The sequence below is a fragment of the Varroa destructor genome, unplaced genomic scaffold (genome assembly GCF_002443255.2).
Source record: "Varroa destructor unplaced genomic scaffold, Vdes_3.0 BEIS01000003.1, whole genome shotgun sequence".
In the NCBI taxonomy this organism is placed as follows: domain Eukaryota; kingdom Metazoa; phylum Arthropoda; class Arachnida; order Mesostigmata; family Varroidae; genus Varroa; species Varroa destructor.
This window is the reverse complement of record NW_019211456.1, coordinates 13,613,700-13,630,099: the sequence shown is the minus strand read 5'-3', so window position 1 is coordinate 13,630,099 and position 16,400 is coordinate 13,613,700. Positions and strand designations below refer to the sequence as shown.

Below are 16,400 nucleotides of genomic sequence, written 5' to 3'. Positions count from 1 at the left end.
GTTCTGTGATCGTACACTTTTTTCATATGGAGAAAATATTACAGTGAGCACTACAGCATAGTATCACACAAACGTTATGATGGAATCTCTAAGATCTAATTCCAATAGACGATCTTGCCTGGATGCTCTCAAAACGCCAAAAATGGCGGTGCGGTAATTTCATTCTTCAATATTATAGGTAATAAATCTCATGAATGTCATAAACTACACCAAATACGAGTTCTGATTTGGAAGAAAACTCTATTCAGTTATGATATCCGTGTTTATTAGATAAGAACTGCAAAAAATTATCTGCGTCTTTATATTTTGGGGATTGTATTAATTAAGGTTTTCAGTGCTTCTGGAAGAGGTTGGTCCACTGGATTTGATCCCGAAACTCAATAGCTTCGTCTGCAAATACATAATGGCATTTACAATTGATCCATTCTAATAACAAGTAGTGCTTCCTCGCTTGATATTTGTACAAAAGCTGATACGTCTTACGCAGATCATAGTTTAACTTGGCGTGTGCTGAACTTATGTTAATTTGATCATGCGGAACCCAGGACGTACTTGTTGCTTCAACTGCTTTTGAAAATCCTAAGGCTGAAAAATATGTAAAAAAAAAACGGTAAGTGGCGACATAGCAACCTAGATAATCCGCATTTGACGAACTCGACATAAAACAAACAGAAGTGACTAAATAGAGAGCTGGGCCGGAGTTAGGTAGGAGCCCTACATCCCCAGTCGACTCTCCCTTCGTTTCGTCTAGACATGGTATCGATCACGTAAAGTATACATTTCCGATGTAAAGAAACGTACGCGTGTAAAAATCAAGTGTATGCAGAGAAGCGTATTTAAACGAGTAATAATTCGCAGGAAATTTTGGTGGGGTTGCACTAGATACCATGCACCGGTCAGCGGTCTTCTAGCACACCCATTAGGGCCTACTGATTAATTTTACAGGTTCGTCACTTGTGCATCTTAAGGTTATGAATGAATAGTCATCACCGATCTTCTGTATATTTCATAATTACAGTATTTATATACAAAGGCTCTTGTTGAACGTCTACCTCTAAATATGAGTAAATCCTATGAATTGACTTATCAGTGGACGTATGTGCACGTAGGACCTAAAAAAAAAACAAGCAAGAAGTGGGTCCATAGTTCACATATATTTGATTCAGTGGAGCGGAAAAAAGCCAAGGAAATAAAGTTGTATGAAGCAAGGAAGATCTGTATCTAGTAATTCCTCAGTCCTGGTGAACTAAGAATCAAAGGGCAAGTAAATAACACTTCAAAGAAGTATTATTAGATAAAATTTGGACCCTTTGATGGAGCCATAGCTAGATCCTCCTAGCCTTTTTAATTTCACAAACGCGCTCCGACAACCATTGCACGTCGTGCAGTTGTGAGGCGCGTATGTGTAGTTTTATTGTTGCTTTTGTTGTTGTTGTTGCTGCTGCTGCTGCTGCTGCTGCTGCGCCCGACTTCTTCATCCTTCTTTTTTTGTGCACTCGTCGAATGCGCATTTATCTTATGTGTCCCGAAGGACACTGGACTGATTGGTTCACTTTCCTTATATAAATTGGTGGCGGCACACAATTCCCCGGAATCGCAGCTTAGTTGTAAACGGTACTATAATTAAGAGTCTGCGCAACTTGTAGATCAGTAAGACGAACTTGTAAAGATCGCTACGATATAAGACAATGTTTCTATAACAGGTTAAATTAGAGTATTTAATATTAAAGTTGTCTTTCTAACATTACAACTCTTTCAAAGTACTAGCTCGCTAAGGCAAGGGTATTGGATGAATGAATTGCGCTAACATAGTGCATCACATATCGAACGATTCGAGACGCCGTCGAAGGGCTTAAAAGTCGGATTTCTTATGAATGTTATGCAGATTTTAGCAGATACAGATCCGAACTACCCCGACTACCCGAAATCTGCTCGTTGTTCGAGTGTGTCGTCCACTGTAGTGGAATCTGCGAATGAATGCATTTCTCATGTCAACAAGAGACTGAGCGGGACTGCTGCTGCTGCTGCTGCCGCCGTAAAACCGTCGTACTACTGAGTCGCCTTTTATTGGCAAAAAAGAAAGATTTCTCAAAACAGGCAGTACACTATTGTATATCATAAATGCTACTTGGATTCTGGAGAATGGATGGAGCGAAGGCACACATTTGGCAACAAAAAACACATGTTACACAACATACTAAAATTATTTCATGCGTTGTTTTGTCTGTTGTTGTATGACACAATACGTTTATATGTCTTATATGTCTCATAACTACAATGAACTCTCGTCAGTTGTACAATCAAATTGGTTAAAAAGCTGGGTTAGTATTTTGTTGTAATACGCAGGCCGTAGCAGTCCAGCACTTTGTGTTCACCATTGTCGCGCGTTGGCGGTGGACAATCCGGTTTTTATCGGACATTGATTTTTATCAGTCTCTTCTTCCTAGATGTCTATTTGCTATTTCTATTAAATATTCAAACACATTTACGCGGAGAAAAACAACTAGCCTTTGTGCCGTAAACAATCAATGGGTTCGGAGTCTCGACGTGGGCTAACGTTTTCACTTGCCCCGCAAACTTCCGTTGTGTTGAAAGAACAAATATATAGTTAATGCTTTACTTCAGAAATACACAAAAATACTGATCTGTATGCCTATATTTAGAAGTAAGAGGGGTATATTACTAAAACATTGACATCGGTAGCACCTTGCGACTACGAAATTATAAATGGATTTACAAATTAGGAATTGTTTAATTAGGCTTTGTTCTTTATTGACATTAAAAATATAATATATATGAGAGTAAATCAATACTTTTTCAACTGAGTGATACTTTGGACGTTACATGCACGCAATTAGTATAACAAATACGTTTTATTTTTCCGTAATATAGCAAGAACTGGTAAACGTTTTTCCTTTCCCTACCCAACAGTCACTAACAAGACAAAAAAAGACACTGTATACACGCACGTGGCAACGAATGATATAGGCTAAGAACACTTAGTGGAACATAGGCCACATAGCAAACACTATAGTCATAGTGAAAACAACGCACAATAGGAAAACGTAGTACTTAATGGCAGATATTACCATATCGCACGTACTATTTCTACGAACAGCCATGGAATGATTTTCACCGCCAGTATCAAGCGGAGCACAAATAGTATGATTAATATTAAAGGTACTCTATTAGGGGAAAAAATAATTCGATCTCGGTTTCTACTTCTAGCTACTTCTAACCAGGCGGCATGGAGTTATCAACTTTTCATGACGGCAGGTACAGCGCATGTCTAGTAGGCCCAGCCGGGTTTATCGGTGACAAGCCAGTACTAGTCACTTGTTCTAGTTTTAATGGCACTACTTTACAAGCTGGCCTTCCATGCCTGCTTCATAGGCTTAAGTATGTCACTTTTCTGTTCTTCGAGTGTTCTTTTCCCGTGGTAAATTTAGTGAGAGAAGGTGGATTACTGTCGTCTATTTTATGGGGCACTGCCTAGTTTTCGGCGTTTACAAGAATCAAAGGGAGGTACGCTCCATCGCGCTGATCTTTTTCGGGCTTGGAACAGCCGCCTTGCTTCCGATGCATAGATAATTCTCTAACGAGGACGTTTCTAGTAAGCCGGAACCCATATTCGCAAAGAGAAAAGTTGCGACCATTGTATAACCAGCAATCGGGTGCAACTTTAGCGGACTTATAATCATAAGTCCACTAAAGTTGCACTTATAATCATAAGTATTACTACGCAGCCGTGTAACAGGCAGGCATTGTACGCGACTAACGATCATTGTATTGCTGCCCGATAAAAACTGGCATATTTCCTGCTTTAGAAACCTCTTTTCAGTTAAAAAATTAAAAATAACGAATGCACGGAGTATGGAGTGAGGTGGTTTAAAAAAGTAAAGACAAACCGCGACGCATGTTACTATATCATGCTGTTTGTTCAGGTCTATTTGACCGGTCTGCTAGTAGCCTCTAGGAGAATATTTTCAATGTAAACTTTCTGGGTACGAGCTTGTTGGCTGTTGTTAAACGAACGATCCGACTTATGATTTATAATGAACGTAGCCCGTGTCAATACCATATCGCCTTTGTTGCGGCTTGTCTGTGCTAATAATGCTTAACGATTGAGTAGAAGTTAAGCGCTGAACTTATACGCCATCTTAGTGTGGATCACAATCAATCATGCTACCATTACAATTGTTCATTCTGTCATAGCTTACATAGTATTAATGGATCAAAAAAGGTGCTAGTTATTGAAAGGTTAACAGATCCAGGTGGGCCTGAAACGGATTGAGGGTGTATGAAAAGGCTCGTATACTTTATATAGTTTTAACAGAATACGTAACCGTTAATGCGAATGGGTAGTGATTTACGACAGTAGCCATTGTTGCCTTATACTCCTAGCAAAATCGTTGTTGCAATATATCTAGTCTACATAAACGAACCTTACTACGACGAGCCTTCACAATAATAGGATAAGTTGTTTTGAGAAACAAATTTGGCCTCCTTTACTGTGTACACAAACAAAACTTCGATAACAGCTATAGGCTGATCTACATTTATACGTCTAGGGCTGGTGGGTGTCGCTCAATACGTTCTCTGTACATGAAATTTACTTTTAGTTAGTTGTGATCTGTAGCGAGCTTCGATCCGAAGGCTTTTGCATCTATAAAGAGTTAACGCTTTTGCTATTGACAAGGGATTTGTTTTAGAATCATCCGGGTTCAATACATACAATAAGATACTGTGCAAATTTGAGCCCAAGACTTTAGCGACCCACCCAATCTCTATATAAATGGCTTCGATGCAGAAGAACCGTGACCCATTATAACTGTAATTGAGAAAGTCAACATTTTCATTATGAGAAATGCACCTGGGAAATTCCTCCAGCGTATGTGCTATAGTAATACGTGCAAGACGAAATCGCACTTTTATATCCACCACTGTTAAGCTTATTTTTGTTTGCATAAAAAAAAAGTAAACCAGATAGGCCTGCCTTTTACTATGTGAGACGAAAAGGATAACAATGTGATTTTTATCCTAATTGTAAAAAAGCTCAAAGTCAAGCTTTGTCTTTTTAGGTTTACAATCTGCCGAATCGTTTCAGCGGACTTCTCTTTCCGCCGAAGTAGGCATTCTAAAACATGAGCAAAGGCAGTTTTCGCGAAAAAGGACCTAAGTATATGCGCAAAGGGGAACTGGACCCATTTGCACAGAATCCGATCTTGGACCTGAAATTGTTGTCTGGAACGCATACCGGTTAGGTTTTCAATGTGTACATCGTGAATTGGTTGATATTATTTGAGAAATCGCGAAGGCGTTAGAATAGATAACTGAATCAAAATACAATGACTAATATCGACACGAGGTACTTCGTCAGGTCGGGAGGGGGATTCGCAGGCTGTATTATGCGTCCTAGAGTCCTCGTCGACTTTGTAACAAAATAGCAATGTCATACGTTTCGCAGTGCCGTACAGACTTCAATTGCTGTTACCATACGTTTAGCAGAGCCTATGGGAAACGCAGTGATGGGGGAGCAACCAAACAAAGGAACGGTCGTTACGAAACCAGTAAACGCGGAGTGAATATCCGTCAAATAACGGTGCGCTTATACGGACTAAAGAGCAATTGAAAATATTACGACATTGTAAATAATACTGTTTATAGTAATACAATATTAGTTTTTGTAGGACAAACGGCCGTAAAGGTGAATCTCATAACAGAAGCAACGAGGGTATTAGTGAATACTTTTATACTGACGTAGAAGCGGGTATTTTCATTTTAGCTATATGCCAGAATTCCAATAACGGCAATCGAGGTATAGTCATGTATGAGCTACTTTTTTAATATACAATAATTCAGATTGGTGTTAAGTACTGTGGTGGGGTAAGCGACCCTTCTTTCTAGATTTCTCTCATTTCGAGTATTATGAAGTACGTCTTATTAATCAGCGGGGGGAAAGGTGTCGCACATCAGCTGTATCTTGCCGTACAAACCATTCCAAAGCCTCGAAAAAATCCGCCTCATTTTAACACGCTAAAATCTGCATTTCAAGTGAAAAGCGTGTTATGTGATTTTATGCACGTCACTTACACAGAGAACTAACTTGTTTAGCATAACGTACCATAGGTGACAGACTTCACTTCCTGCCCTATATTAGAGGCGCCCATAACAATTTTCTAGCTTATAGAAAGATAGGTCCATGCGAATCCAGTAGACCTATGGCAGTACAGCCAGCCGCCATGCAATCGCCCAATAACGAAATAAGTTTTGTTCTGTCGAATCAACGGGCTATCACCGACAATGAACTTTCTTTTCTCTTTCTATAAGCGCCAAAATCGTTATAGGCGCCTCCAGTATTCGGAAGGGGATGAAGTCATTCACATACGACAAGTTACGCTAAACAAGTTACTTTTCTGTGTAAGTAACAAACATAAACAATGCTTATTAATAATAAAGAACGTTATACTGTTTAGAGAAATCAGACAACTGAATGGTGAATCGCTTGGAATCCATGTTTTGAACAACTACGAAAATAGACTCAGGTTGCAGCAGTAACAACAGTAGCAGTTGAAAGTGGGCTCATTCACAGCGACTGAGGCACTGTTATCAGACGTACGAACGATGATCTGCCTTTTTGCACGTCGAAGACACCTATGGCAATATTGCGGTTAGGCAGCGTCTTGACCCTATTCCCGAAGCTAACCGTCCTCACGTTTCGTGCAAGTTTAAATCACCTTAAACTTCAGATCTGTGTTCTTAGCTAAGGCCTTTCTCTTATCTTTTCATGACGGCAAGTAAGCGTATAAAGAAAAAGTCAGAATCAAAAGCCGAGTCCCGGCCCAAAAGTGGCTATCGACTATTATCCGTCCTTCGCTAAGGCCTGTATGGACGCGTATAATTACTGTCACATTGCGGAACATGAATCGATGTGTTTAGGCGTTAAAGAGGACGAAATGGCAAACAGAATATTGTATCGGTTAGCGGCAGGCAGGAATAGCAAAATAGGTATATTGAAGGCACAATATTGCACAGGTGCTTTAAATCACCGCAACGGGCCGACGTTCCGGTCGCATTAAAAAGAAACGACTTTCACAGGACGATTTCACGCCGTCGGATTAGAGAACGCACGCCGAACTAGACAAGGCACTGAGGGGTATTAAATAAATGTAGGCACGCCGCTTATTATACTGCGATACTGGCTAATCGACAGTCACACTGCAGATAGCGGTTTTACATCATATAAAATTAGTTTCATTGTATTACTTCTATTTCGATAAGCTATCGGTACGTTTGACGTAATATTCTGCACAAAACGTTGTCGATTACTTGTATTTTAATGGCTTAGTCATGCCATATATCGAGGGCGAGGCTTGATTTATATATGATTTAATTACCGCACTACCCGCGTACGCAAGAAGCGTTAAGCACCAGTGGGGCACAAACGCATCTAAATGACAGGGAGCTTCTAGCATCTGAAGATTTAGAATTTTCAGGTACTGACTTTTATTAGCATACATAAAATGATCTCAGGATGGGTGTTTTTATGTACTAGACTGCTTTTCCACAATTTGCGCTGGACTCTCCAGGTGTAGCTTATCGAGTTCTGGCTTGACGATACGTGGTTACCATTGCTCCGTACCTCGTTGGTATCACCAACTGCCAGAAACACTCGAATAAAGGAAGAAACTCGGCATGTGCTATTATGTAGTCATATTCGATTATAAACTGGTCGAGTATAGACGGCCGCCGAGCTTCCTACATGACCATGTGCACACTAGACTGTGGCAATCTCGAAATACTAGGAAGCTCTACGACATAAAGATTGATACATGTGTCAATATTAACTCGTTTTTGTTTAAACACCTGTCCGATATGCCTACATAAAACATCTTGACAAGACTACCTACTACCGTAGAGAATTTCTATAGTAGCCTAGTTGAAAGCGATTCTTCCAGTGTTATTTGGACAAAAAGGCCTGTAGGCGGACATTTACTCTCCAATTGAGAACTACTAAAAACCGTGTTATTACTGCTAATCACATATATATGTATGAATCAAGGCAATATACTCACAGTTAACATACATAATTTATTTATGGGTATGCATATATGGTTTAAAAGTGACGAATCTCTAGTAGTTCATCTATTTCTGTACAGCGTAATATTTTATAGTAATTGGGCTATTATTTAAATCGAGGAGGATAAGAGTATAATTATAATAATAGCCGACATCATAATCAGTGAGGAGATCACAGCGGAAACTTTGGCAAACCTTTTTTTGCACGCTGCACTTCGTTACAATGTTAGTTTATACTTAAGTCGTATTATCTTATTACCTAATTATCTGTGGCAAGTCTGCTTTTTTGCTATTTACGCGTGTCTGTTTTCGTGTATTTACGTTGTGTCAATATGCGTGAGATTAGAGCGCGTTATGTCTAATGGACATGTGTGCTTTACTATTTTGAAACATTATTTCTCCTACTGACTATGTGTGTGTCTGTGAACGTGAGATAATGAATGATCGTGATTACGACCTCTGTGCTTTTTCTGTTCTTCTACCACCTACATAGAGTTGATTCCCCTGGATACATTCAATCCTTCTTCTGTTCTGCGGAGCTCAATCTCTATTCTCGATCTGTAGTATTCGTCCTTTACGAAATACACCTGCGTTGACTGTCGAAGACGACGACTTTCTACAAGGATGCTGATAACTGTCTGTTACCTATGCTTTGTATACACATGCGTCTCTTCTTGTGTTACTTTTTGTGTAAAATTATTCAACCAGATCCCTGTTAATATCTTCCTATGGCATTGTTTGTCTGGCTCAGCTTGCAGCATCACTTCATTGTAAGAGTATTAATGATAAGTGCCATTGTTATTGACAAATGACGATATAATTGTTCGTTTGTTGGTAATGAAATTCGTTGAATAGCTGTTAGCTAGTCGGGCTCTGAAGTTCCGTTTTTTTTCCATTTCGTAGCGGATCCTGGATATCGGCTAACAGCCGTAACTTGTTTCCCTGTTATTGTTAAGTTTCTTCAATCGGATTAACCTTTGTTTCGGCTATCTGTCTTCGCGACCCACTCTTCCTCACTGTTTATTATAACATCTTTCGCCTATTATACTTTTTTTCGCTGGTGTTCGTCTTTATAGATCACTAGAATACTAGAACATATCATTTATGGAACAAGCCCACTGATCTAATATATAGACCTCCATGCAGCCAATGGATACTCGACGTGGAATCATCGGTCGAGTAGCCGTCATTCAGCGTGATCGAGGATCATCGATTCCTTTGCCGCAACCTATAGCTCATGACCACGCGACTCCTCGTCTGCGAGGTGCCACTTTACACCTTGTACTTAGATCCACGATCACGTATTTATATGATATACTGTCAGTGGGCTTGTCTACCGAAGTCTTAGATTTTAGATAGAACTTAGATCTTACCACGACGCGCTTTAGAAATAGAGAAGTTCGTCCCTTAACTTCATGTAACATCGTCGGGAATTGATATTTTTATGGGGATAGATTCGATTATTTCCTTTTTTCTTCGTTACACTGATGCTTCAACCTTTTCCATCGTGTACATGTCCCCCAGAATCCGTTCAATCGGGATGTTGCCTATTGTATCTTTAAAGAATAATTTCTCAATGAACGCATTCGAAATTGCCCTCAGCATAGGTAGCAGCAGTAGCAATCGGCCGAACCTTGTTGGTTGACGTGGATAACGGTGACGTACATAGTCGCCAAGGACGCACTGCGCTTGATCCTGCAACATTTCGACAGGATGTGTGTCGCATAACCCCATCGTTTCTGTTTAGGCGATAAACATCAATGAAACAAACACCAAAATAATACGCACAAATATATTAGTTTAGTTCAATTTTGACATGCATAGTGGACAAAGTTTCGCCATAAGATGCTTGCCTCGGGTACAGGCGTTCACCATGAACGCATTTACGGGATATGATTTATAATGCTTAAATGCTATAAACAGGCGTGTTAATGGGCTTTTTGTCATTAGTTTATGTGCAAAACTAAAAGGCAGACAACATATTTATTTAGGAAATTTTACCAGGCTTGAACAACACGATAGCTTTCAGACAGCTACACTCAGTCTCGTCGGGTGATAGTTGTCGCAGTCTTCGCATTACGTCTTGCACGTAATGAATTTCGACGGGGTTCAGGTCGACAACGTCCGGCGCATTGACTGGACTGACGGCGCTGCGCTCGGGGGACCCAGGTGGCGATTTCGGCGTCGATGAACGCGACACTTTACCAGGCAGGGCAGAAATAAGATCGACGCCGGCCGACCATTGAGACATGTAGAATAAGAAGAGGTCCTTCCACGATTCCTCTAGCAAGCACACTTGGTCGCTGCGAGAGAGTGTCTGGAATGTGGGCAGACACTTGACCCAGCGAATGACCATGAATAGCAAGCGCGCCGTCACTTCTTGGGTTGTACCGCCACCGGAAACACCCCCTACCAACGCATGTGGCATGTTTCGGGGTCTCACTTCGGTCGATGTCGATCCACTTTCCGAGGCAGATGACGATACCGTGAGCAAAGGGGAAGTGCAGCTTGACGGTGGCCGCTCGGACGGGTCCTCCGTAGATGGTGAACGAGGCCGCTGGAAACCTGTCAATCCTAACGACAACAACATGTTTGTTTAGTTACTACAGAGTAGAAAACACAGCATAAATTCTCTGTGCATTCTACTATGTAACTGTTGTGCTATAGTAAAAAGAAGATCATTACACCAACGGCACTAGAACGGTCATGACCACATAAGTAGATGCGCGTGCATCACTGATGAGAGTACACATTGCGTTCAGCTCCTTTACGTTAAACATCACTTGAAGAATTTTAATAGCCATAAGCTTGTGTTATTACATTACAGAACACACGTTTTTCTTCGTTTATAACACGTTAATGTTGGACGAGACCGTTGTGACTGATTCTGGACGCTTGCGCTTGGATGTGCTAGTTCGTCGTACTATACTTTTGCTACCTAACACGACAAAGGGACATAAACGCTTTTGCTCTTATTAACTTCTTCGGTTTCGCACGGTTTCGTACATACTAGGAGGAAGAATTGCGCCAAATATTACATGTACAGTATGCGTTTAAAAAAGTTAATAATTTGTCTCTATAAAAGTTTCCATAGCATCGACCCGTCGAACTTAACAAGGACAGCTGAATTAATTAGCAATAGTACAAGCGGTTCAAATACGCAGAGTGATCACAAAAATGCACTTTACCGCCTGTATTCATGCTGCTGCTGTCTCCATCCACGCTTTACATATATATATATATATATATATATATATATATATATATAACGAGAATGGTAGAGGTAGTAAAAGTCGCCTCAGCAATAACTGTAAGTGAACTATGTAGTAATACTGCTGATCACAGTGATTATTCATACGTAAGATCTTCTCTACTGACCCATGAGTCCCTGGGACGGTGGTGGTGACGCGGGTGAAGTCCACTCTGCTGTTGCAGTTGCCTGAGGTTGACCAAGGCCGTTGCTGCCGGCTGTGGACGCCGATAGATGCTGTGGAGGCGGGGGCGGTGGCGGTAGGCCCGACGCGGAGGCCGCGGGGTTGAGCAGCATCTGCAGAAGCCCCGCCGATGAGTTGAGCATCAACGCTGGTGGCAGCGGTAACGGAGAGGAGCCCCCAGCAGCAGCAGCGGCCAGCAATCCTGGAGGCGGAGCGCGGGGAAGAGGCCCCATCGAGTGTGAGTGCGAATGGGCGGGTGGATGCGAAAGGGCGCCGAGCTGAGGTGAGGGGGCTGCGAAGGGCGGGGGCGGCGAAAAGCCCAGAGATGTCCCAGGCAGAAAAGGAGATCCCGACGGGGGAGCCAGAGGACCACCGTTGCCTGCACGTCCCAGGGGTCCGCCGCTGCTGTCTCTGTAAACAAAACGGAGCGAACGAAGCAAACGGTAAAACCAAGAACCAACGGAGCAGCGAATGAACGGAACAGACAACGAACCATTGAATCAGAAACAGCCAAGGAACGCAAACGACATCTAAATGGTGACCAGGGAATTGCGATGTTGATTGTGCTGATGATTCTCGGGCTGGTGGCGTTGATGGTGACAATAAGATTAGTATTCGTTGGGATCAGGAGATCAGAAAACAGGAAAATAGGAAGGCGCAGATCAAGAAAAGAGAGATAACACTTCGGGCGATGGTTCTTTCTATCAGTCTTCCTCCGCTCCCCTCCCTGCGACATTCGTCTTGTTTCTGTCTCCCATCTTCCTGCAAGAGGCTCCTAGTCTATGTTATCCATTCTCCTTGTTCGCGAGCGCCGCTTGCAGGAGCCATCGATTTTCCGTACGGAATGAAGGAACAGGAGTCGAGAGTTGGAGAAAGCCGTTTCCCCGTTCTGTCAGGAGACTAACCTGTGCGGGTATAGACTGATCCGCATTGACCCAACGGAGGGAATGCAGGCAGGAGAAAAGGAGGGAGAGGAGGAAATAGGTAGCTCTGAAACGGGGCTGCCTAAGGAGCTTGGGAGACAACCAACCGCTACGCCGACGGAGCGGACCACTTTATGTGGGTTCAAGAGCTCGCCCGCCTGATGCTGCTGTCTCCACCCGGCTAGAAGCATCGCCATCGTCGTCCATTACGAGCGGCCAAGCCCTCGTAGAACGCGCGCTGCCTTCCAGTGCGAGGATAACAAGTGAGGGCATCTTGCCCCGGTATAAGAAGAGAAAAAAAAGAGCATGGCTGCAGCGCGACGGGCTGAAAAAGGGCGGGAGGGGCGTTGTCGACATTGCCCCGTGGACTAGCGGCAAGGCAGAAAGGGGGGTCAAGTTGTCCACACGTCAACGCTCAAGACGATGGATGGCTCTTGCCCTGGACGACTGGCAAAACCGATCCTGGTAAGACCAGCGGCTCTAAAACTCAAAAAGGACAGCGAACAAGATATGATGACAGGGGCCCGAAAACGACCAGAGGAAAGCAGTAGATAGCAGATATTGCCATAAAGGGCACATACACACATGGGCCTACGTAGCTGCAGACAGCAGCAACCGTCTTAGAAGCGACGAAAGTTGTGACAGAGAGGGATAATGGAACTAGAAGACATGACTGGTAATTGAGCGGCGCTAGACCAGTGAATGTATCAAAACAAGTGAGAGAATAGGAACAGATGAAGGGTAGACGGAAAACGGCCGCTACATACCTCGGTCGACTATGAGGGAAAAATGATGCTTTTGGCAGTTTGCCCATTTCTGAGACATCCTTGAACTTCGGTTTGCGAGGTCCGCGTTCGTGCTGGACAGCTGAAAAAAACGATGAAGTAGAAGAAGGTTAGACGTCAATCCAGTGGATCAAATTGCTCTTCGATGAGATTGTGCAATTCAAGCTAACAAACGCTGAAGTTACTAGCAGCTGAGATGGCTGAACGTCTTAAGAGTCCTACTAGTACGATGCTGCGTTCTATCAAAATTAAAGGCTTATTTAGAGAACTTGTAACTACTGATTTTTTTGTACTGCCGAAGTTTACTTCTTCCTTTTACTAACCGTCTTTATTCATGCTGGCTTCGAAACACTTCTTAAGGCGGCAAGCACGGCACTGATTCCGGTGGGTTTTGTCGATAGGACATTTGCCCTTGAAGTCGCCTTGCGCTTTGCATGTATATACCCGATTTCGGTGTATGCTCCTTTTGAAAAAACCCGAACATCCTGAACAGGAGAGAAATACGTTTTAATCTTAGCCAAACAATGCATCCGAAGTTCTCATTACTAACATAAATTGCTTCTCATATATTCTAACATTCTGCTGCCCTTAGCTCATCTATGTTCAGCCATACTCTCATAATAGTTGTAATTTCATAAAATCAATTTATCGAAATTCTACAATATACAGCTTCCCGCATGTATATTGTATCTTGAAATGCGAAACAAATCGATGCGGCGAACATATAATTCTGCATTTCAGAGAAACGTTTCTCAATGGTCAACAGTGCAACAGCAATTAACGCGCACCCGGAACTGCTGTCTAACCACCAATCATGATTATGCCCAGTCACTTTGCCTGCTACCATGACCAAGGATCGACGTATTAAAAACAGGATGAGGAGACCCAAGGACCTTTTGACGCTTAATCGCCCACATTTTTGGATATTTTTTATTAACTCATCCAACAAGCGAAGAGAGAGTCATAATACACTCTTACACCTTTAATGGATCGTGCACTTGATCCATAGTATTAGAATACGATAACAGTACTGCGGTGACGCTCGTGTTCAAAACCCCTGCAACAAATGCTCCAACGACTCCAGGCGGACGCTACGAGCGAGTAACCTGGAGGCGTGCTGTCACGAACAAACTGAAATTGTGTTGCATGCGCATGTTGAAGACTTGCCTCGTGGTAACACGGCTATTGACTAGTCGCTACGACTTCTTTGCTTATGTGCTTCAGCAACTAATCACAGGTAGGCAGTGACGGTAAGTAACGATCGTTCTTTTATGTAGTGCCCTGACACATTTCCATTACGACGCACAAAGTTAGCCGAGGATAGTACGCGTCGACAGCCTCCGCAGACCGGTAGTCAACGAAGCGCTAGATGATTCCAGCGCGAAAATCGTTAAGTTTATTCGATTTAAATCCTTTCATTTTTCAGCCCTACGGTTATAGGAGTAAAGTTTGTCACCGCTGTTTTCCATGATTGTTTTGAAAAAAAAAAATAAAAAACCTCCACTTCCAGAGCGTCCAAGAGAATACTTGGCGTGTCCTAGAAGTGACATTTCTTCTTGTCGATACGTGAGAAAGCTGCAAATAATAAAGACTTACCGTCACAGCTATAGATACCGTAGTGCTTTCCACTGCTTCGGTCCCCACAAACCCCGCATGGTATATCAAGAAGTCGGTCGCCTCCGATAGGTCGCGCTGTGAACAAAAAGAAATTATTCGGAAAATGTCAAAAATAGATATGTTTTGTTGCTGGCAAATAAGCCAAACCCAGTATCGTTTGGGTTTCGTTTTATAGTTCGGGGTACGCTACATACGATTTGAACATCCGTTGGTCCGATAGACAAATACCCCCAGATTTAGACATTTGTTGAACTTAAAGATCGAGCAATACATCAGTCGTGGTCAATTTGCCATCCACTCGAAGGCTTTTGTTTTGAATTTCATCGAACTGAGTCCAGATCACTTGACCACTTTGAAGAATGAAGTATACAATGTACCTTTAAGTGTGCTTTTAACATTAAAAAAAGTTTCGTCTTCTTATTTTCTGTTTGAGACGACTGGGTTTGAGCTGTTCAAGCGTCTATTATTTGTCGGCAATTACTTTATTAAATCCTATCAAGTTCCATTATTTTGCCCATTAATTTATTTTCGTCATTCATCTATATACTCACTTAGAAGTTAACAACATCAGCGAAATCGCTTTGAAGCCACTATCTCTACATCCGTACAGTTCTTCGTCAATACAGTGGAGCATCGATATAAATCATCAGTATAGATCATCTCCAGTAAAGGGGAAATTTTGCTGGGGAACAGGCAGGCATCACGCATTCGCACGCCCTCGCGAGTGGTGCAGAAGATTGAAGCGACTAGACAAGGGAGTTGGCCTCCAGTCGGACCGTGCAAGAAATTCCCGGGGCGATGGTCAAAACACCGAGAGGGTTTTGTACCACTCGTCGATTCAGAGAAATATTCTTTCGCTACCTTCAAACTCCATTGTTTGACCCCAGCTTTAGCCGCCTTGCCGGGTTCACTTGCTATCCCACTTTTGCCCACACTCGGCGTTGTTCCCATTCTCCCCTCAATCCCGGAGCTGGCTTGCCCTCGTCGCCCTGCCTCGAGCGCTTCCTTGGAACGGGCGAATAAACAGCTGGCGGTATTCCCAGCCAATCGGCTATTACAGATCTGTCCGCTTTCATACGTTCACTAGCAGCGCAGACCACCGCCGCTACTTGGTCCCAACCCCTCGAGCTGCCTCGCCGCCCGTATAAGTCCCGTTGTCCATGCATGTATTAGGGTAGGGACTACCACATATTGATTAGGTATTCAAAGTCGTTGGCGGCGGGCGACTGACCCGCCATTCTTGGCCACGCGTTCCCCCACCCTCCAAAATGAACTCCCTAGCATAAGGCCCTTCTGTCTCTTGAAGGGCTCTAGCGCGCTAGCCCTCTCGGTGCGTCATAGTCATCATGTTCTTGGAATTCTCACTACTACAGCAAGCACTTTCATCGAGTGCTGTATAAGGGGGCCGCCATATAGAAACACTTCGTTTACCCCCAAGTAAATTTCATAAATTCACACACTAACATTTGCATCCAGGGTCGTAAAGGCGAATTCTCAGACGAGACAAATGGGCGCTTTTTTGTCATGTGCATTCAACGTCGACAGAGTGAGAGGGCCCTAAT

At 42.8% G+C, this 16,400-nt stretch overlaps 1 protein-coding gene across 2 annotated transcripts in view; it reads right to left on the bottom strand.

The window, feature by feature from the left end:
• Positions 1 to 8,071: 8,071 nt before the first annotated feature.
• dsf (nuclear receptor dissatisfaction) overlaps positions 8,072 to 16,400 on the bottom strand; it is a 28,419-nt gene continuing 20,090 nt past the window's right edge. For both annotated transcript variants that reach the window (XM_022799871.2, XM_022799872.2), the window contains 6 exons: positions 14,818 to 14,913; positions 13,545 to 13,706; positions 13,204 to 13,303; positions 11,458 to 11,924; positions 10,081 to 10,653; positions 8,072 to 9,818 (listed from right to left, as the gene is read on the bottom strand). In XM_022799871.2, the coding sequence (XP_022655606.1) occupies positions 9,559 to 9,818; positions 10,081 to 10,653; positions 11,458 to 11,924; positions 13,204 to 13,303; positions 13,545 to 13,706; positions 14,818 to 14,913 (1,658 nt within the window). In that variant the 3' untranslated portion in view covers positions 8,072 to 9,558. The remainder of the gene's footprint in view (positions 9,819 to 10,080; positions 10,654 to 11,457; positions 11,925 to 13,203; positions 13,304 to 13,544; positions 13,707 to 14,817; positions 14,914 to 16,400) is intronic.